This window comes from Corvus brachyrhynchos, unplaced genomic scaffold (genome assembly GCF_000691975.1).
Source record: "Corvus brachyrhynchos isolate BGI_N302 unplaced genomic scaffold, ASM69197v1 scaffold61, whole genome shotgun sequence".
NCBI lineage: Eukaryota > Metazoa > Chordata > Aves > Passeriformes > Corvidae > Corvus > Corvus brachyrhynchos.
In genome coordinates, this window is record NW_008236478.1 from 507,441 (window position 1) to 530,139 (window position 22,699).

Below are 22,699 nucleotides of genomic sequence, written 5' to 3' on the forward strand. Positions count from 1 at the left end.
CGCCGCTCCCTTCCAGCCTGCTCAGCTTCTCTCTCTCTGCAGCTGCCTGGGGTGGGAGGAAGCAGAAAAGCACCAGGTCATGTGACAGGGAAGAGCAACCACATACTTCCCTGCTACATCATGTTTTGGAGCTACACCATGCCTCAAAATCCATCAGGTTTCCACATGGTATCCAGCTGGCACAAACTGTTCCCCTAAGGTGTAATTTGTGCTCAGGAAGGCTGATGACTGGAGAAATAAAACAACAGCTACAAAGTGGTCTGAAAACACCTGTTGGAAGCAGGCAGAGAGGAGGTAGAGTTTAGCATCAGTCTAGTTACTGCAAAAAAGTGCCATATAATAGTAGCTGCATTTCTCAACTTCTCACCCGATGATATAAATCACATTAATTTCTCAGATGATTATCAAAATTGAGCTAGAAATTTCTTAAATTTAGACATAACTCTACCTCATGCCTTTGGGAAAGGAGAGGCAAAGAGCTCTGATTTTAAGCAATAAAGCAGCACATTGTGTTTCTTCTCACTATGCCCCTCCATATGCCACCACCTTGTGGCACGCAGTGTCTCCCTTGATGAATAGTGTTTAGAACACAGGGAATTTGACTAGGAGAGCGCATCTCAAGGAGCACAACTGGATGCCACAGCAGACACTGGGCACTCTGGCCAAATGTCAAGCACGGTGCTAAACCAATCCAGGAGAATTAACATGGTGAGAAAAATACTCCTCCTTGTACAATCTGCAGTGAGCAGGACTTGGCAACACCAAGAGACCCACTCCTCTGTGGCCACCTGCACTTGTGCAGAGTGGGTGTGATGTGTGTTCAGATGGTCAGCTGTGATAGTAACATTTGACACCCTCCATCTTTGTGCAGATGTAAATGCCTTCACCAGGCATGAAGCTCTGTGTTGGTACCCAGAGCAGGCAGTGGGTGTTTACAGTTTAATTGTGCTTATTTTACACTGGCACTGCTCCAGGGATTTGCTCCTGAATCACCAGCATGGGAGTGTGAGGGCAGGATCCAGGCTGGACGTCACTCTGATGTATCATCCCAGCTCAGAGAAGGATGAAGTGCTCTTTTGGGTAGTGGAGAGCTTATGTCATGCTGTTCCAGCAGATATGAATGAGAGAGAATCAGAGCTGTGAAACAGGCACAGTGCAAGGTATACATAATGGTTATATGGATGCAAGAGCAAGATGGGGAACTTTAGGCCAGGAGAATGCCATATGTGCCCTAACTCCAAGCAGGACATAACGACTGTTTATTGCCCATAGGAATGTTACAGCAGTCTTCTACAGGACCTTCCTAACAGTACTGGGGATAAACACTTAGCGCTTTCAACCCAGTTATCACACTGGAAAGTTTTACATGCCTTTGGAGCAGGAAAAAACAACAGCAAAGTCTAGGGGAAAAGGAAAGTGGCTGTCTCCTGATGTTTCTTTATATCAACTTTGCTTGCAATTCTCTGTGCAGATGATTATCTACTATAATCACAACCATGTTTTGGTTTTTTTTCCCCTCACTAGACTAGAGTCTAGGATTATTCAATGGGCTACTTGATTTTGATCCAATAGGGATCCAGTCTTCCAATGTAAAATAGAAAGAAAATGTTTTCTGGAGGATTTTTGCATTATTCGGAAGCTGAAAGGTATGTGCATCTTTGAGTACTCCAGTAAAATGAGATGTTTCCTTCATCCTAAAACCAGAACCCAACTGGGTAAGCAGGAAAAAGAGGAAGAATTGCCTCATAATGAACAGGAGTTAAGGGGAGTCATTTGCATGTACAAAGCTGCACCAAATGCAGGCTATCAACCCTATTTCTGTCATTAATCAGGAAATCAATTTCCTTGCTCTTTGATTCAGTTGGGTTTCCCATACATATAAAATAGCTACTTCTTAGAATTCTGTAAATAGCCTTCTAGACTTTGTGGGTTTTCCTACTACTCCTTGTTTCATGCATACCGTTATTTCGCTTCTGTATTTTCTGATGCATTTTAGGAAATATGTATGACAGCCTAGAGGACACTGGGATGAATGATTAAGAAGGGGCAGAAGGAGAGTGTAAAACAGAGCAAGACCCATGATAGCTTTTGAGGCATTACTGACAAACAGGATATTGAGAAGGTTTTATGAATTCCATCAAAAAGCAATAGGAGGAGGAAGAGGGACTGCATGTTTATTTGAACAAAGAGGAGGAAGAAGTGAGCTGCCTATGGAGTGCCTGGTCTTCCTGGACATTGGGACAGTGACTGCAGGACACCTGAGGTGCAACCTTTTCTTTTCCCCTCTCCTCAGGAATGGCAGCAGTGCTATCTGAGACTCTGCCCCCTGGGTCTTTGGCTATTAATAACCACAGGATGCCTGTGCGAGCAGCCTTCAGGAGTCAAATTCAGAGCACTTTGCATCAGCACTTTGTGCTGGGCAGAGCTTGCCTGCACCCAGGCACGCTGGGAGAGTGGGGCTGCTGGACAAGCCTCCCCAGCAGCACCCAGAGAAGGGCTGGGAGGAAGCAGCCACTGCTGAGCTCTGGGGCACGCGCATGAGCTGGTCTGAGCCTGGCACTGCAAGCCTGAGGTGAGTTGACTGGGCAGCAAAATAGTGTAGAGCAGGTGCTGGAGAAGTAAAGACTGGTTTGGCTTGCAGCACCAATGACTGTTGCAAAGACCAATGCACAAAAAGACAGAGGAACTGAACCAGGAGACAGAGCTGAGGGAGAAAAGCCCTTGCTTTACGTATGAGATAATGAGGAGGAGGGGGTCTGAGGCTCCAGCAACTTCTGGGAGGGCTGAGAGAGCAGTAGTACCATGTAACTCTGAACCCTGTCCATACTGAGAGACTGCTGTCCCTTTCCTTATGCAAGACCAATTGCATGCAGCAGGTTTTTCAATCTTCAATCCTGCTGAATTAGTAAAGGACAGTGGAATGGGATGGACTCGTCCTCACAGCTCCTTGGGAATTAGTGTGAGGAGCATAGCTCCCCACCATGGCTGTCCCTTTCTGCCTTGCCCCAGGGAATCCATGTTTGTGGCATACAGATGATTTCTCTGTTTTGCCAGTTTTAGGACCCATCAGATGGGCCATAACCTCTCACCTCTGCTGCCTCCTGGCAGCATTGCCCCTTTCCTGTCAAGCAGGGCCTGCGTCTTTTATACGGCCAAGCAGATGTCTGGCTGCTTGAAGAGAATGTGCAGCGTGTGCGTCATGGCTGCACCTGCTCACACTTGCTTTGGGAATACCCCAGGATGGGCTCGTTTATGATGTGAACTACACAGGCAGCATCTCAGTAAAAGGACAAGCCTGCAAATCTGAAAGAAAAACTAATCCAAGGGAGTATCTGCCAATGTGATTGGCACTGTTTTTCTGTGGCTGGGCTTCTTTTAACAGTTATCACCACTCCATCACATAAAAATCATGTTGCAAAAGAAGTAATGGTGAAATGAAACTTTAGAATACACAGGAGATAAAATGTCTTGATCAGAAGGGTAGTATACAAACTCCTAGTTCCAGCTGTTTGCTTGCTAGTTTTAAAATATAACTCATAGTTCAATGTTTTTCAGTTCTGAAATCTTAAGCAAATAAAGTACAAAGAATCACAAAGACAGAGGTGGTTAGTTATTGCTGCTGCTGAAGCCAGTGGGTCTTTGCCCATTTTTCTTTGTATTACATTGCACTGTATTAAGTGGGGATCTGTCCCCTATATGCTGTTGTTTGGGCATGGACAGTGTTGAAGTGAAGGCAAGACATTTGTTCTACTTACATTATGTGTAACAACCCCTAAGAAGGACTCCCAGGAGCTGCCTGAAATGGAATTGCTGAGATTACTCCTGATTTTCCCTGGCTTTACAGTTCAGATCTCTCATCCTATCTAGGGACAAAGATGGGGAACACTGTACCAGAAGAAATCTCCCTCTTTTCTTTCCCCTTTCACAATGGTATGGGATAAGATCAATACATAAGATAGAGATGCAAATGACTTCAAACAAATTGGGTGAACAATTTTAACAGGTTTTCCTGTGCCTTCTTCCTCCAGCCCTTCTGTAACAAAACAGTAGCAGTCATAAAAGAAAGAACTACTTAGAATTTTGTTTTGTTTCTTTTTTTTTCCCCTTCCAAACTTGCTGTCTAGTAGCTTTCTGAATACCTATTCTAATTCTAATGGGACTATCTAAATACCCAAACCAAAACTGCACATGATTCAAAGTGCTCCAAATAACTCGCAGAGAGACCTGAAATCTTTATCCAAAAAATATGTATTACCATCTAATGATAACTGCATGTTGTTATAACATTGCATCATAGAGCAAATTTTCAAAGTGACACTCTGTTACCGCAGCACAAGGCGATAACAGAGTATCCCTATGGCACGTGTGGATTCTGGGAGACCGCTGCGTTGCAATTAAAATGCCTCTTTTGGATGACAATGCTATATGGCACTTTGGCAATGCCTCTGCTGTGATCTACTACCATATTTTGTGTCAGAATGCTGAGTCTCCACAGAACCCCACAACAGCCTACTGATGATACTCTGGATGGGATGATACCTTTCACCAGCTCCATCACGGGGAAGGGATAGAAAATAACCTGTGTGTGAAATGAAGGCTGTGTATCTTTTACCTGTAGATGGCAACTAAAAGAGAGGCGAGAAATACATTTCCAGTGTTTCATTCTCCATTTCCTTGTGTATTTAGAGCAAAGCAGAGAACTCTTTGTGGGAATGCCCCTTGCAGGGACTCCTGCTCCTGTTAAAAGGAAAAAGTCCACTAAACTCATTGGGAAGCTGACACACGAAGGTAAGATATGCAAAACAGCACATGTAAGAATTGTTTGGATTTCAACCTGAATTTCAGCCTTTAACATTTCACACCTTGTCTGACTGAACTCCCAAAGCAAGACATGCAGTGAACATACAAGGAGGCAGAACCACAAATTTCACTGAAGCCCAGCCTTCAATCACGTCACATTTTCTACCTTACAGCTGAAAAGCATTGCACACACTCGGGCCAAAAGTCAACCTAGATTGCACTCTGTAAACTTGCATTCTCCTGCAGCACTAATTTGGATGCACACCAGGGTAAATGGACAGAAAACATGATCTTTTACAGGTATCAATATTGCAGTGCCTAGATATATTCTATGCTGTTCTCTCTCTTATAACCTTTGTCTCATACTTGTTTTCTCTCTCTATGAGAGAGTTGCTTTGATTCCAGCACTCATTAGCTGAAAAAGACAAAGTCTCTATAAGATAAGATAAGAGCAGGAAGAATATAACCTGGAACATTTTTCTTTCTACAGAATATGTGTGTACTGGGTAGGGTAACCTTTTAATAACTGTGATATCCTTATCTTGTCTTTACTTTTGACAGCATGAGGAAGGTTTTAGATGTTTGGAAAAGTAGTCATTTGAGGCAGTACTCAGAAATCCTGCTGCACTGACTGAGATGCTTCAGAAGTTGAAGACATCCATCTAGCTCCACCCCTATGCAACTTCTCTCAGCAGATTTGCCTTGATTGCAATCCAGAGTAAATCCCAAACATCTATATCCAAAGTGTCATCAATGTAAAAACTTCGTGCATAGATAATTTCCTAAAATCTTAGTTTAGAAGAGAATTTGGGTGGTGTGAAGTCACTACCAATGCTAGGAAACAACAAGAGACATGGACCAGAGTACTTCCTAAAGTGTCCCACTGTATATGTTTCGTAGCTATGCCACAAGAGGTGTCCAAGCTGAACCTGGGGAAGAAGATCAGCACCCCCAGAGATGTGATGCTAGAAGAGCTTTCTCTCCTCACTAACAAAGGATCCAAGATGTTCAAATTACGTCAGCTGAGAGTGGAGAAGTTCATTTATGAGAATAACCCTGATGCCTTCACTGACAATTCTGTGGTAAGTTGAAGATTAAAATTCTTCTCCATACACCCAGGGAAAACAGGAATGGAATGTGCCCAAGCTCTCCTCTGTTTTACTGGGGGGGGGGGGGGGGGGGGGGGGGGGGGGGGGTCATCCTAATAGCAAAGAAGTAAAGGAAGAAGACAAAATTACATAAATACACAAGTTTTACTTCCTTTTGGCAGCAGCATTAGTTTCCTCCACAAATATTTGGTATCACACATACAGAAGCATGGCAAAATTCAGTACTGAGTGATGAAGGAAAGGCTGCATGTTTGGCAGGTGTTCAGACCTCAGGGCAGGGCTAATTGGTTTTGAACCCATTCCATTTCTTCTTTGCATGATGGCAACGATCCATAGAGGTCTGACTTCAGCTCCAATAGATGCATTTCTATTTTTAGTCTAGGATACTTTTATGCTTTCTGCTGGACAGGGTCCTCTGCTCACATCTGCAAGTTCCACAAGTAAAACCTCTAACCTGACTCTGAAATATTGTCAGTTAATTTGCTAGAAGCCCAGTTTGTTTTCTTCTAAAATAATTTCCTTTCAGGGATGGTGTATAAATTCAGAAATTCTTTTTCTTTTCCCTTTCCCCTAAGTTAGTATTGTTATTTAAACTTCTTTCTACAGCTAGTTGCAGGGGTAAAGTCTTTTGAAGACACCTAAACTTTTACAAATGAAACTCTCTGTTCATATGATTATCAGAGTTCAGTAAAACAAATAGAAAACGTTTAAGGTTCACATGCATTTTGATGTACCACCTCATCTTCTGATGTTCTTTATAATTGGTTTGGTGACATTTTATCCCTTTATGGCATCTATTCTCCAGTCCAAGGAAACTTAAGGAAAACAATAAAAGTTAAGCTGAAGAAAATGTTCTGCCAAACAAAAACACACTAATTTTTAGTACTCTGATGTTTTCAAAAGCAGCAATAAGAAAATATCTGTGGTTCACTTCTAAAAATGACAACTTGGAAATCAAAATGTGGAAAGATGCCTAATTAAAAAAAAAAATTAAAATTACAACAGTAAGATTACAGATGAGGGATGGCAGACCAGAGATACAGCAAGCATATCTGGTAATGTTAAGCTTTGGGCAGTTTCTTCATCTCTTTGTGCTTTAGGTAGTCCATTTCTTCAGTGAATTATCTCCTCGAAAGAATGTGAGACTGAATGGTATGTTGAACTTTGGACTCTTCAAATGAATATCCTAGAGAACTGCATGCTGTTTTTATAAATACTCAGCAATCTCAGAGCTCCTAAAACATATGAGGGCCAAGTTCATATGTCAGAATCTGCTGCAGTGAGGAGGAGTGAGAAAATAATAAAGTAGTGAAATAAAAAGGCTAAAGCCCAAAGCCTCAAAAATTTGAGGGTGTCAGTAAAGAATGTCCAATCAGAACAATCAAAAAAAAAAAAGTTGTGACAAACTGACTCAAAACTGGACATGCACAGTCACTGCATGACTAACATTACAAATGCTGATGACAATTGCTTCTCTTTTGTTAGCTGCCTTTCCTACTGTGTTTATTCATCTGCGCCTGACTTTCACTCCATACCCTTTCTGTAGTGAATCTATCTCTCTCTATTTTGTAAGAACACCTCTGCTCCCAAGATCTTTTAGCATGACTGTTAAGACCCTGTGCCATGGAGAAATGTAGTTGGGGGTTAGAAAAGACTCTAAAAAGCCTGGGATTTTCTTTATGGTTTTGCTGTAGGAGAACCATGGTATGGTCTCCAAACAGCAGCTGGCACTCTGCTTAAAATCCTCCATGATTCACTTACAGGTCTTCTCTCCACATCCATGGTACAGATAACAAAACTCCATTTGGTCAGTGCAGGAAGACTTCACTCTGCCCTACAGCCTTTGCTTGGGGTCAGTTTAGAAAGATCACAAACATAATTGTTACTGTTTTCTGGCTTCTCCATGTGCTCTCTGCAAGGACTCTGCCAGGCTGCATCCACTGCCTCTGCGGGTGACTATTCCCATCGCAGGAAGCACGAGTGAGCAGCTTTGCTGCAGTCAGAGCAGGAAGAAAAACTGAGCAATCGAAGCAAATGAGTCATTGTCTCAGAGAGCTGGGTGCTCTTGAGCAGGTAAAGGCAACAGATCTGTAGCCTGTTATCTTTCAAACCATCAGGACAGTGCCTGACCTTAGCACCAAATAACTTTCATCAAAAAGCCCTTTTGGTTGCAGTATCTGATTAGCTTTCTTTTCTTTTCCTTTCTTGCTCCTCTATCTGCTCAAAGGCAGATGCAGAAAAGAAAGCTTAAACAAAAGAGAAATGTGTGAGGAAGATGATGGCAGAGTAAAGAAGTCCTACTGCTACACCCAGTTACTTCCCCTTCCCAATTAACTTCCATGTCCTTTGCTCCCCATCCCAAAGAACTTTTTGTCTCTTTAAGGCTGTGGGACAGTGAAGGAATTTGAAGCTGGTGGTGGGTTTTCTGCTTTTATGTCATAGATTTCTTAACTATCTTGTCTTAAAATATTCTCAGGACACACTTAAGAAAGCAGAGCAAGGCAGGTCTGGGATGGAGTATAGATTGTTTCCTTCCCACAAAAGAAGCTTACCAGCAAGATAATGTAATATAAAAACACACAAAGAGAAAGGTTATTAAAAATAAATCCAAACCATATAAGGGGTCCCAGAATAGCCTGTGCTGTAGCCATAAACCTTCCACACAAGGGAGAAGATCTCAGCAGTCATGTGTCATTGAACCACCCTTCTGCTTCTCTCCTCCTCCTTCTCCTCCAGCCAAAAATCCACACTGGACAATCAGATCACTCTCCTTACTTGAAGCAGAGAAAACATATATATTGTGTGTACACGAATGTCAGACAGCTCCATGCAGAAGTGAAAACCTGTCACTCTCTCTGTCACTGCTGCAGCTCTACCTGTCCAGTTAAAGGCAAATGGTAGCTAAACCCCCAGTAAAAGGACTGACCATTCCCAACATCAGTAGAATGAAATGCACTTCCTACTGTGGAGCTGTTTTCAATACTGTGACTCTGTTCAGTTGCAAATATACAGTACAAGGGGAAGGTTTTAGGGAGGGGTGAGTTTGACACCAATATCCTGCCAAACAGGGAGAATTTGGGCAACATCCTCCTTGTTTGGTGCTGTGCTGGAAAAGCTGGGCTCTTCTGAACCCTGTCTAGTAAATCAGATGTAGGATTTCTTCTCCTCACCCCAGGCTGTACCACCCACAGGAACTGTGATTCTCTCCATGTCTCAGAGGATATTTTCAACTTCACTGTGGAGCTGCAAGATATAATTTATTACTGACTAAAGACCATGATGAAATCCTATCTTGCTATGTGCTCTATTACTGTATCATCTGGCCAACTAGAGAATGAGGGAAATCACTATGTTTATTTTTTAACAGTGAAACTGAATCGTGGGGTAGATTAATGAGTCACCCAAAATCACAGACAGGGTCTTAGTCTTGTCTTTGGGTCTCCTAAATCCTTCTTCACTGTTCAGCAATTAACAGATCAGAGTTCACAGATCTTTCCTTCATAATGCTAAATTTGTTTGGCTTCAAACACATTAAGACCACGTGAAACAATATTTCTTAGCCCTCCAGCCTCACTCATTATTGCCCTAACTCCTTTTGAGATCCCACCTCTGCTTTTGAACCTCAGTGTAAGACCTTCTTGCTGTCATCAAGTGGAAACTTTCTAACACCTCTCTGCAAAGCATTAAGGGGAAACTGAAAACGAAGCCATAGTTACGTTTCTTGGATGTTGCCATCACACTGTCTTTCTTCCAGTAAGAATCCTTAAATATAGTCCTTCTGCTAGTCAAAACCTGTGGCTTGATTTGGGTTACATGTAGGACACCTTCCTTTTCCCACCAGATCTTAATTTAAAACAAATAGGAAGGGGAAATAACCAATATCTAAATAGACAATTACGAGCAGTAGTACCTCAAAAACCACACAGACCCACAACCAAAATCCTCACCTTGGTGCTTTCTTAGATTCATCCACAAGTTAAAATGAATGCAGCTTCCAATCATGGCAAAGCTTGGATGAAAACAAGCTGAACATGTGTTGGTAATTTCTGCTAGACTTCAGGTCAAGAGGTCTCTTCTCTTAAGCTGTCACCAACTGTGAAACTAAGAAGTCAAAAGGGGTTAAAGAATTGGATTACTGCTCTTCTGGATAATGGCAGGAGTTACTCAGTACTCTTTTTGGTGCTGAACAAGAACTCAGAGGAGCAGGCAGAAGTAGCAGGAAGAAAGTGGAAGTAATTATGTTACAAACCAGAAGTGATGCTTCACAGCAGACAGCAGTACACAACCAACCTGCCTCAAAGGTCTTACATGATGAATAGCCAGGCATGATACAGTGTCTAAAGAAAAACAGTGATCGAGAAACAAAGATGTTATCATGCAGCTACTTGGTTTATTACACGAGCATGCACTGATGGCTCTGTATGTCCCTTAATGTACTTAGATGAATGCCAGTCAAGATCAGTGGAGGTAGGGTTAAAGGGAAAATGTTAGGAGAATAATTTTGTCTTGGAGCTCTGTTCTGCATGGCATGTTAAACCTTTTGAACAAACATTACAGGATAATTGCAGGCTAAGATACAAGTCTCAGGTTACGACCTAAGTGGAGCGAGCCAGGTGAGATTGTAACTCCTCTAACAAAATGAGCCTTGCTGTGCTGGAGCTGGATTGGTGCAGAAGACCTAGGGGTCCCCCTATACCCAAAGCTGCTTAAGAGTGAACATGGAGTCCGATGCATTCTCATTCAAGAAGTGACTGGTGTGGAAAAAGCAGAGTAACAGAAAAACAGCCTTTTATTTTCCACAGCAATTTGTTGGAGCACTGTGAGAAAACTCTGGACCAAAATTCTGAAATGAAATTTCTTTCAGCCATGAAGAAAATGTGGCAAAGATGATATAAAATATACAAATAAGATCTAATTTTGGGTAGCATTAGATTAAAATTCCTGTTATTTAGATGGGTAAATTCAGGCACAGAGGCAAAAAATATTTTGCCTAAGATTAAACAGTTAGTCAGAAATGGACCTGGAAATAGAAAGCAGGAGCTCAACCTGCTGTGCCTCTTGGGGTAGCAAGTTTAAAAAAAAATAGTGTAAGATGCTTCAACAGCTTCTTATTTTCATCCTTTTTTAAGAAGTGAATCATAAGTTTAAGGCTATGCAATTCCAAATGAAGGACCAAGGCCCACGCTTTGATAAAAACAGCAGGCAGTCTATGAGACTCTCCAAGTGTCTGAATTTTAAATCTCCCATCCTACCATTAAGGAGCATTTGAGTGGCTGCCACGGAGACAACGCAGTCCAGTAACTTCAGAAGTGTTAGTAACTACATAGGCATCAAACTTTTGGGGAGCTCTTTATCAGTGAGGTGGAAATAGAAACACATTTGGTGGCCTCAATCATTTCCTTTAGGGCACAGCAAGGAGCTGAAGAGGAGCACACAGTGTCTCTCCTGGGGACTGCCTGCAGTGACGTCAGGGTCTTGAGATACATAGAGATCTCAGCTCCATTAGCTGGATCATCTTTCATTATCTGGGTTTTATTAGGCACATGCTCTAGAGAATTCAGAATTTGTCCATCTGAGCACTCAGCCTGCAGCAGCAGGCACTTGCTAGCACTAAGGACTTCAAAGACATGAGCCCAATTTGTTTAGCCAACCCAGGGGACACGCCACATGAACTTGCAACAAGTGTTCTCTTATTAGAGTGGATTTAGGGATGCCCAGGGACTGATAATACCCACTACTTCCAGCAATGCACAGACAGGAGGAGCCATGTGATCTGTCCCCAGACCCAATAGGAGAAGGTTGTCAGCCATCTCAATTGAGTCATCAAACTGACATTCCTGGACTTCTCTCCTGGAACTCCCACCAACAGGGTCAATCAGTACTAACTGAGAGGCTGGTTTTATGATGTGAATATGCACATATGTAAAAGCTTCACATGCTGTTAGCAGTGGCCCAAGACATGCATTCTCCTCAAGTGTGAGCTCCAAAACTCAGCTCTAACACTGACCAGAGGTGTGCTCTAAGTACTGGAGACAAAGCTGTACCTACACCGTTTTAACTATGTTGAGACTCCTGCTTGAGGATGTTATTCCTGAGCTCTGCTGTCTTTGAAAATCTTTCAAAAATATTAATTTCCCTTTGTCTCATGCTAATTTGAGCTAAGAAAAACAATTGTGGTGGCCAAAACTAAAGAAAATTATATTTTTGTTTTACCAGGTGAGTAGACTGGGGTTTTGCATGGAAAATGTGTCTTTCCTAGCTGGATGGAGTTGCCTACTTTTAGCAGATCAGATGTTTTCTCAGCAGGCCCATGAAGAAACATGAACCAGCCTAAGGCAAATCAAACTAATTTAATTTGCAGCTAAATAAGATTTAGGAGTGGCTTTCCTGATACAGACTGTCTGTTTCAGAGAAACTTCATTCCTACTCAGTGATAATACTGCAGTTCAAAATAACACCAGATGACAATGATGCCCCTCTCTGGTCACATCAAATACTGTGAGCAGAATCAAACCAGCCCAATTTACTGTAGCTCATATTATACTGATGCTTTGTGACTTTTTTTTCTGTTGCAGGAGAGGCATGTAAGTAACCACAGGAAAAGAGAAATAAGCATTTAATTCTCAGAAAGGGCACACAGCATGGGTGAAACTTGAAGGAAAATAGATACAAATTCTGTTCTGAAAGTAGTGAGCAAATCAGTAGAAGCGTTACCCTTGCACATATATTAACATCTTGAAAATAACCTCATTCTGACCCCTAACCCTCAAAATACCCTTTTTTTCAGTTTGCCTTTTTACAGCTACATAGCTGCCACGCGTAATTGAGGAGATTGCCCTGCCAGCTCCTGTGTACAGCTTAATGCCCACAATCCTCTCCCCTCTCAGTGCTTCCTGACATTCAGAGGAACATTATCTCCTCTGTTCCTAAAAAGGGAATTCCCTGCAGCTTGGAGAAGGACAGACAGTCCCTAAAGGCCCTGGGGGCACCAGCTCTGCCACTTCAGCCTGCAGCTGGCTGCCTGCCTGGGTTGCAGCCTGGTGACCTGCTGTGAAACCCTGGACACTGTTGTGGGAGACACAGGGAGCAGAGGGTTAGCTAATTCTGCCTTGAGCCTTGTGGGGTTTTCACTTCTCGACTATTTTTAGTTGACAGAACAGCTGGCCTTGGAAGCCTGTTTACAGCCTGGAAAGCTTCTTTCTGCTGAACTGTGCTAGGTGTAAGAGCCCTGCGAAAGCCTTAACCCTTTGAGAGCCAGCTCTGAGGCTGCCTGAGATTAAATTATACAGGTAGAATTGCAGCATGAGGAACCACAGATTCATTCAATGTCACTCACTTGTATTTTTTGCATCTTTGTGCATCTAATAGCCAATCTCCTAGTCCAACAGGAAAGACCTTATGGGATATATAACCCAGGTTACTTGTATTATGTAGCTGTGTGGCTGTACTACACAAGAGATACCTTTTTATGTCTGATAGGAGTCAAGTTTTGATGTCACTTGTGACCAATACATGAAACATTTTTCTGAACATACTATATCAGTTTCTATTCCACACGAGCATTTATTAAAGTTTCTGTGTGCCAAGACAGGATATTGTGCCACAATGTACACCACAAGGTCTATAAATCCTGCATGAATTGTTTGCTCTTTTACTATATACTGCAGGGATTGTGCCTTCTAGCCTGGACAAGGGAGAGTGGATGGTCTGCAAAATAAGACCCATTTAATTTTACTGATGCATACAACTTTCTTTCTTTCTTACCTTGTTGCTGGTTAGATTGGGTTTGCTAATTCACATACTGCTACAAACAAAATTCTTCCTTTTTGTTATTTCCCCTTTGTAGTCTCCAGGAAGTACTTTCTGTTTTCCCAGGCTGCTATGTCTTCAGTCTTTCTCAACATATAAATACTCCTCCCCATACAGACCTTCATATATACAGAAAACAGGCAAAAAGGCAGACATCTCCCCAGTTTTTATGTTGTCACAGACAACCTGCTGTTCTGGTGGCCTGTAACACTTAATTCCCACACTGTAATCGAGCCGGGGTTATCTTAACTTTGACATGAAAACATTTCCTTTTTCTTGCCCAGCTTGCTTTCCCACAGGTTAGCCAATGCTATTTCTGTTTGGACTTTTGCCTGCTCCAGCAAAAGCTAAATTTCCTTTCCCCTCCTCCTCTATTTCACATTCATCATTGTTTGGGGCAATAACATCCTGATCATATAAAATGACTATGAGCCATGTGTGTTGCCATTGCCACTTCTGCTGTTCCGCAACTGCTCCCATACTGAATAGAGAGAATAACTCACATGAAGTTATGCCACTGGCTTTGTAATGGAGACACAGAACTGGTCAGATCACAGAGACTCAGGAGTTCACGTTCTGGGACCCAGCCCTGCAAACATGAATAGACCATGTCCTGTAACAGGGATTCATACACTCTTTTCTCCTGCCCTAGGATCACTTTCAGAAGTTCATCCCACCAGGAGGGCATTATGGGGAAGATGCTCATGCCTATGCCCACGGGCGGATGGTAGGAGGAATGCCAGCTGGGCAGCATGGCTCCAGCACGCAGCAACATCCTGGTGTCCCTCCTAGGCCTGGAAGCAGAGGAGGAGCTAGAGACAGTGAAGGGGAGCATGCAGGGAAATCATCTGGAAGTGGTGGAGAAGGAGGTGATGGTACTGACAAAGGCAAGTATCTCTCAGCAAGAACAAATAGCTAAAACTATCACACCACGTGCCAAGCTCACTCTTAAGGACAAGCAAATTAATCTAACACCTGGATTCTTCCAAACAAAGTTCCAATGTAAAGTCTAGAAGAGTTGAACTGCTTTTAGCTTGATGGTTTTGTTTGTGTGCTTCTATGTTGCTCAGCCACAGGCAGGAGGCAGAAATACCCTCCTTGACTGGACCAAAGAAATTACAGGAAACTTACCTGCTGAGCTCCTAAGGCTGACACAGCAGTAGGGCAGTATAGCTATGCCATGCCAGTGTGGCACTCCTTCCTTTCAAGGGTTTCATAGCGACCACTACAGGAGAGAGCAGTATTAACTCTTTAGATCAGTAGTCCAACCTGAGTATCAGACTTTAGTATCTGAGCCCTGATTTCAAATCAAAGCTTCTGCCTAAACAAAGAGCTCTTTTTTGATTATCTTCAGAAAGGAACAGCAATATTTCTAAAAGTTATCTGGTAACCACCACTGGGCCACTGAGGCAATATCTTTATGAGTAAAAGTAGTTTTAATTCAATTTAGTCTTTGCCTCCTTTTATCCTCTGTTTAATTTGGCCGGAAATCTCTAGAAACAAATACCTTGTATAAGAATCAGCAGATGAAATCATAACTTTAACAGTCCCTATGGGTTTTTACAACAAAAATAAAATTTTCTTGGGAACCAGGAATAACTGCCCTGAGTGACCAAATGAATGACTTGTAAAATCCAAGGTTTTTCACTTACATTCTGGAATAATGTGCATTTTATATCAAAATCAGCTTTTACATTTCCTGTGAAAAAGCAATCTGTATAGACTCTTATAGTCTTCTTATAGGAGATTTTTCTTCATTGTTATCCTGTGTGCAGGGAGAAGGAGGATTAGTATCATCCTATAGCTTTCACTGCAGAGACAGATCCCAGCTGCTTTTGTTTCAACCCTAGCAATCAATTTGCTTATAAACTGCTTAGTTTAAATACTTCACAAAGAAAGAGTTGTTTCTATTTTTTTAATGAAGATGAGATTCCTGTAAATGTCTGCAATTCTCTGAAAGCAGGAAACCCCAGGACTTGGCATGGTTTGAAACAAGCAAGACAAGGAAAGAAGGTGTGATAAAGAAGAAAGATTCAGATAACAGCGTTCATTCTTTGCCACTTACTTCATAAGGATTTGTTTTCTACACAAAATGTAGCATCAGGAAAGCACCAGAATGTCTGACTCAATTAACCTATTATTCTCATTGCCCTAATCAAGCTAAGCAGAAGTCATTGCTCAGGAGTTTGAAGGTTTATGAAGGATGAAAATATTAAAAGTGTGCTACATATCAATACAAAACTCAATGCTCTTACTAGCAAGGTGGTATTATACACAGCTGGGGAAAGGGAAGGGAAGGGAAACGCAGAATGCAATCCCTTGTCTAAACTCATTTGCTTAATGGAGTAGCTAGAAGCTAATCTAACATTTCTAGCAATCAAGTGTCTGACTTTACAACAAAGTGCAGCTCCATAGTCACATATATAAAATAGGATTTTAACTTCCAGTGAGATACCACATAATATTTGCAAACTGCTTTTAGCCATCCTCTAACATCCTGGTTCAGGAGGGGAAAAAGATGAATGTCTGTTCATGTAATCACAAAGAAAATGCCATGTCATGTCTGCTACGATCTGACAGAAAAAAAAGAAAAGTAAATTAAGAAATTAGATAGCATCTTACTTCATATAAAGCTTCCCCCATGTTAGTGGAAGAGATGATGAAGTAAAGACTTTGGTTCTTTCTATATGAGCAACCAAAAAGAAGAAGAATGAAAAATTAGCTTTCAAATCTATGCTTTAATGCAAATTCCTGGATCAGTGGCTCTTAGACTAAAGTATGTCTGCTTTTGTGGCTAAGGACAGAAGTGGTGTATGATCATCTTTTTTAAACAGAAACCTAACCAATAAAAGCTTGGATTGATGTAAGAGTTACAGAATCTGGAAACAAAGCTGGTGCCTCAACTTCAGTAGCAGAATACAGAAGCACAACGCAGTTAGAGTGTCATCTAACTAGACTGCTTTGCCTTCCTCTGTTTACAGATGGAAAGTCAGGAGGCAAAAAAGTTACTATATTTAAAACTTATATTTCCCCTTGGGAACGAGCGATGGGTATCAGCCCTGAGGACAAAAGTCAGTTCAACACGGACTTACTGTCATACAGTCCCAAAGCTGATTTCCCCCATTACAAGTCTTTTAACCGGTAAGTCTTCTTAGATATTCAGTGCAGTTTATTTAGCAAGAGAAAACACAGTAATGCTGACCATAGCCCTCCTGTCTTGTGCATTGTAAATAAGTTTTAGTTGCATGTCATTTTGCTCAGCACAGTTATCTGTGGATGAAATGTTTGGAAGACTACAAAGAAAAAATACATTAAGAGCTAGAGATTTTAATTCAGATTATGTACAGAAAACCTATGCAGTTGGATAAGAGGACTTTAATCCTATTTTCCTTTCTTTCTTTCCCCATCTGACCTGGAGATTTAGCTTGCCACTGTTTTTACTTCAATCCATTGAAGTACAAGAAGTCAGGAAAAATACTTACGATCAGCAGCCATATACCTCACAGCACTTCATATATGAATCAGGATGTTGCTGCTGTTTCTGATACATACTGAAAGTTTTACAAATATTTCTAGGGCAGCAACAATTTTTTGTTAAGCTCTCTGTACAATTTTGCCACCCATCTCCATAGCCTCGGAACATCAGTACTGAGGACAAACCCATATCCCACTCACTTCTGCAATAATGCAGCCTCTGCCTGCTACATGTACAGAGTACTAACAGGTGTGAAAGGTGTATGCTTTCATGGAGGTTGATGCAACAAAGGTGAAGGAAATGCACAGCAGTGTACATATGTGTTCACATCATTTTACTACATGAGCAATGGATACATCTATGTTCTCGTGAAGGATTTGCTGGCCAGTCAACTGCAACAGTAGCAAAATTTAGAATCTTGGTAACTTTGACTATTTATTTTATAAATCCTGTTGTTTACCCATGCTCTGTTTGCTAACTCCATGTATTCCCCTATGACAGGACTGCCATGCCTTATGGGGGTTATGAAAAAGCAGCCAAACGGATGACCTTCAAAGTGCCTCAGTTTGATATCTGCCCTTTGCTCCCTGAATCTCTCATGATATATAATCAAAATTTCAGCAAAAGACCCTCCTTCAACAGAACTCCAATACCTTGGATGCCTTCAGGAGACTTCTCAGAGTACCAGACTGCAGTCAATGTGCCAATGAGTGGTGAAACAGAAGAGCTGTAAATCCCCACTGCCAAGACCTTCCCTTTTTTCTCAGCCCTTTCTATTTGCAAGTTAATAGTAAGGAGCGGAAAGTTCAACTCTAGTTCTGTCAGCCCTTCCTTTCTTTTGCCCATAGCCAAGGCAAGTTCCTAGCAGGTTCTAAACGTCTCTTCACTGTATTGTTAAACTATATCAGACACAGTTTGAGAAAAAGGAGCTTTTTATTCACCAGCACATAAGAGGCCAAGACTAAGGAAGTGTTTTTCTGTTTAGCAATGCTACATGCTGCCTGTCTGATTGATAATAAACCTGTTTTGTCATACAGTAACAAAAAATAAAACACCAAGATGAAAAACAACTTTTGTGTTTTCTCCTTTAAAATGTTGCTGAAAGAATTTGGGGATTAGCAATAACAAAAGTTTCAATCTCAGAACTAGACTATTAGCCTGGGAAGGAAAATCAGGGACTGATGAGGATGGTCATAAGATTTATATACATCCAGGTGGCTTGGAAAAATACTGCCAAAGTGATGGGGAAGAATGATGTTTTTGAGGTGAAATTAGAACAGCATCAGAGATTAAATAGCAAGTCAGCCTGTCAGCAAAACAAACAGCTTAAAGTATTTCACTGTCACCTAAGATTCCCCAGTTCTCCAGAGAATAAATTAGGTGACATCTTAAGCAGTTTTTTGGTTCTTTCTTTTTTTTTTTTTTTTCCCCCACAGACACCATAAAGTCAATAGGTTGGGAAGCAACAGAGGCACACCCAAGTGAGATGGCTTGCCTGTAGTTACAGAGCAAGAAACCAAATGCTTTAATAACAACAGAGCTAATTTGACACCTACCACAGTGCATTACTTATTCAAATACACACCATCAAAGTCTATTCCATTTCTTGCAGCAGTTTCAGCAGTGCCACACAAACAGGAAGAAAGGCAGGAGCTGTGGAAAACCACTAAAGAACTCCTGCATGGAGATTGGTTTGGAATTCTGTTCTGGTGCCTCAACATTTCCTCCTGTAAGCAGGGCTGAACAACTTTTTTACGGGGACAGCTTCCACTGAAGTACTTCTAATTTAGGAGTTTTCCTCCTTGTCTAGAAATTCCTGCAGCCATGTACTTGATTTTTATTCTGTTGGGATAGTTATGTGGTTGGCTTTATTATACACCTCTATAAGCCTACTGACAGGGCTACTGAGAGATCTCTTTAAAATTATGCTAATAATAACAAGCTGCAAAAGTAATTAATGAGTAGTTTCCTAACCTTTCTGCTGCAATGGCTAAAGAACATTTATTATATATCCCATTAAATTTTTAAGAAGTATCCAGAAGTCAGTTCTGTGACTAAACTCAAAAATATTAAGGTGCTACTTTGATCTGAAGAACGTTTCAACAAAAATGAAAAAGCTCTGTTTGAGGTCTGTTTGGAGATAAGGTTGCTGTTTCCCAATACTTTAAATCAATTTTGCTTTTTAATTGCATTGTAATTAAGGAGGATGGATTTTGTTTTCAGTTCAAAAATACCCTAATACAAGAATCCAGTCCACAATGATAAGGCTTGAAATTCAGAAAGTCGGAGGAAATTTCAGAGAAAACTAGGTGACATTAAGCAAAATATTCTCCCACTAAACAAGCCACTTGTTGCCTCCCCTTTTCTGACACAGATTTTAGACTACTGCAATATAGAATAACATTATTTTTTTTATAAAAGTGAAATACATTATGCTTTCATGATAAATATGTCAGGAATAGCAGAAACAAGATCGTTTGGTCAGATGTCACGGTCTATTTTCAGTAGAAGGTACTCCAGATCATGGGCCAGTTAAGGAATGTCAAGGTGCAGATAAGACTGGCTGCTCTGAGGAGGGGTTGGCCCCAGACAAGCACAGCACAGGTCTCAGGTCAACCCAGGAGACAAGAGTGCAGGCCAGCACCTCTACAACATTGCACACAAGGACACCAGAACTGGGTCTGAGTTTAAAAGGGATTTCTGAGCCATAAGTGGGGTGAAAATCCCAGATGAGGTTAGTCAGGTCAAGGACGGGCTGCACAATGTGTGCACACAGGACAACGACCACAAAATGTTTGGGAATTCCAGTAGAATCACAACAACCACTTGAGTTGTGCTGTACCATAGAAAACAAGACTGAATAGAATAGGTCCTTAAACACGCAGAGATGGGTAAGGAATACATGCAGAAATAGCACAGTGCTCTCTGGTGGCGTAGTCTCAAAGCTCCCAGATACAGGGAAGGCAGCATGATCCTGCAGGTAGCTAAAGGTCTGGGCATATACCCAAAGCTCTCTCTGGTTCACAATACACTGTTGGACAAGGGGTTTTGTCGACACGCTCCATTAACCCAAACCCTAGATGGAGATAGAAGTTGCAATGCCCTTGGAATTAGTATTGTATCACTGCAAATTATTAATAATATTGCTGTAATTCATACTTGTAAGCTAAGAGGTTTCCTCCCTTTTGGTACATTTGCTTAATGAGGCACATAGCTCTTCTTTTGCCAGTACACTTTCAATCTCAAATCCTGTCAAGCAGGATTTATGTGCTTTTGTTTCTAGTACAAAATGAGAAATACAAAGCTACATGTTGTAGAACAATTCAGACAACTGTTGTCTTGCTGTTTACACAGCCAGAATTACATGCTAGTTTAGTCATTATTCAAAGTAACATTACCAAGTGAGAGAAAAATCAGTAATCCAAATTCTGTCTCAAGAATAATTACTTTCAGTAAGGCTTGTAGCTACTGTAATTAGGGCAGAAGTTTGTCCATAATGATCAAATATTTAGAAGGAAGTAAGAAACAGCTCCTGTTCTTTGTTTTCCTTGGGCTGTGATGTAGACTCAGGGGAATTGCCTATGTCAGAGAATTGTTTCTGTTGAGAATGAGAGGATTTTATTAGATTTAATTACAGTGGATTTTCTCCCACACAGTAGAAGCTACAGAATGGAAAGTCAGTCATCTGCTTTTAAGCAGGATCATCATAGTTAGAGATAAAAAAGGACAAATTATTGAGCTCATCCTCTTGAAAAGGCTACAGTTCCCTTATGTAGGATATACTGGATATATTAAGCTTATACTCCATGGAACAGCAGCTAAAAATCCATTTAATAGAGAGGGGCTGACCCTTCAAAAATGGATTGCATAGAATTTTGTAACATTCAGATCTTTCATTCAACACAAAATGTTCTCATATTTTTAGTTATTTACACTGTCATTTCTAGGAATATTATTTTACGGTTTTTGAGCTTTGAAATATTTCTCTCATGAAGACAACTTCTATGGTAAAGAATCCAAGCCATGCTAAAAATGCATTAAAAAATAGTGCCCACATTTTAATGTAAAAGAAAAGCATTTAACAAAATCTCAGCAATACTATCCAGAAATATGGAGTTAGATGTTTTAAAACTTTGCCGGAAGTTATTGCTGATGGCATAAATACTCGGCAGGTAGTAGCACAGTTAGCATGTTTCTCTGCGTTGTGCAGAAAATCTTCCATTTGACTGCATTGTATTCCCTAATCAAAGGGAACAGTTTATCTTATTATTGACAGATCATTTAGAGGAGATTGCTTTGTCATCAGACATCAGAAATAAAATCTCTCTAAAATAAAAGAGTTTCAGGCTGTTAAAAGAATATGAGCTTTGCCTTTTGGACTTTTTTTTTATTTTAAATCATACTGTGAATATGTAAAATGTATTCACTTTTCTTATACAAGATGGCAGGCTCCAGACAGCCTAGAGTCTAAATATGGTATTTCTGTTATAGAGCAGAGGTCTGCACATGGTCATCCCTCCATGGGAGGCACAGTTTTTGACACAAGGCTTGAACATTCACTGCACTGAGGTTTTTTTCCTGACTAGCTTGTCTGCAAGTACGTGTTCTCTTCTGCAGAAGACTGCTAAAGGTGTGATCATCCGGAAAACATCCTACTTCCAAAGGACTGCCCCTTGGCACAACAATCTGCTGTTAACACTGCTCTGGCAACTTACAGGGGCCACTGCTGCCCATTAGCAGCACATATACAAGTCTCTCTTGATTGAATATTAGAAGTTTGCAAGCCATCCTGCTGGCTCACAGCACATTAAGACATTGATCTGCAATCTCATCTATGGCCAAATTGCAGGTTACAAACTAGTTTAGACAAGTTGCCTACTCTGTCTTGCAGATGTGCCTGACCAGGGCCACAGATAACCATGAAGAACTTGCAGGCAGACACAGAAGCAAGATTGCACACATTTTGTGGAACTCTCTAAGTTCTGTGAATTGATGAGTATGTGGAATTTGAAACACTATTAATTATATTAATTATAATCATATATCTATTAGTAAAAGTCTCTTCAGTTAATGTAATAAATTAGCAGTGCCTTTATGTTGTACTTCTTGCTCTCTATGTATTTAACACATAGAAAGTGTCATCTCTTTGATGATCATCTGCTTGCAGGACAACTTACAGGAAGCTTTAAGGAGTGCAAGTACTTGCTCAGATGTATTTTGTGTTCAGTAACACATGCAGTAAAGGGAAGAGAACTACATAAACAACCCTGAAGCAGTGCTTTTAAAATGCAACCTAAACTTCAGTCAGCTTAATAAACAAATTCTCAAATATAAACTCTTACTTTGATTTGCAATTATGCTTTTTAGAAACATTATTTACATCAAAACTTTTAATGCATGTTGTCCAACTATCTTTAAGAAAACATGCAGGCTTCTTTTTTGTGTGTTTATTTTGATCTTTTGATTAACAATAAAAGAAACACAAAATGTTTTGTGCAAAGAGTTT

At 40.9% G+C, this 22,699-nt stretch overlaps 1 protein-coding gene across 2 annotated transcripts; it reads left to right on the forward strand.

Moving 5' to 3' along the window:
* The first annotated feature begins 2,391 nt into the window (after positions 1-2,391).
* Positions 2,392-18,263, forward strand: MYOZ1 (myozenin 1). Of its 2 annotated transcripts, XM_008643713.2 has the most exons (6): positions 2,392-2,572; positions 4,687-4,788; positions 5,701-5,882; positions 14,371-14,605; positions 16,700-16,859; positions 17,695-18,263. In XM_008643713.2, the coding sequence occupies exons 2-6, from the start codon at positions 4,713-4,715 to the stop codon at positions 17,924-17,926; spliced, it is 885 nt and encodes a 294-aa protein (XP_008641935.1). In that variant the 5' UTR covers positions 2,392-2,572; positions 4,687-4,712; the 3' UTR covers positions 17,927-18,263. The 2 variants fall into 2 exon arrangements, with proteins under 2 accessions (XP_008641935.1, XP_008641936.1); XM_008643714.2 differs by lacking the exon at positions 4,687-4,788.
* The last annotated feature ends 4,436 nt before the right edge of the window (positions 18,264-22,699 follow it).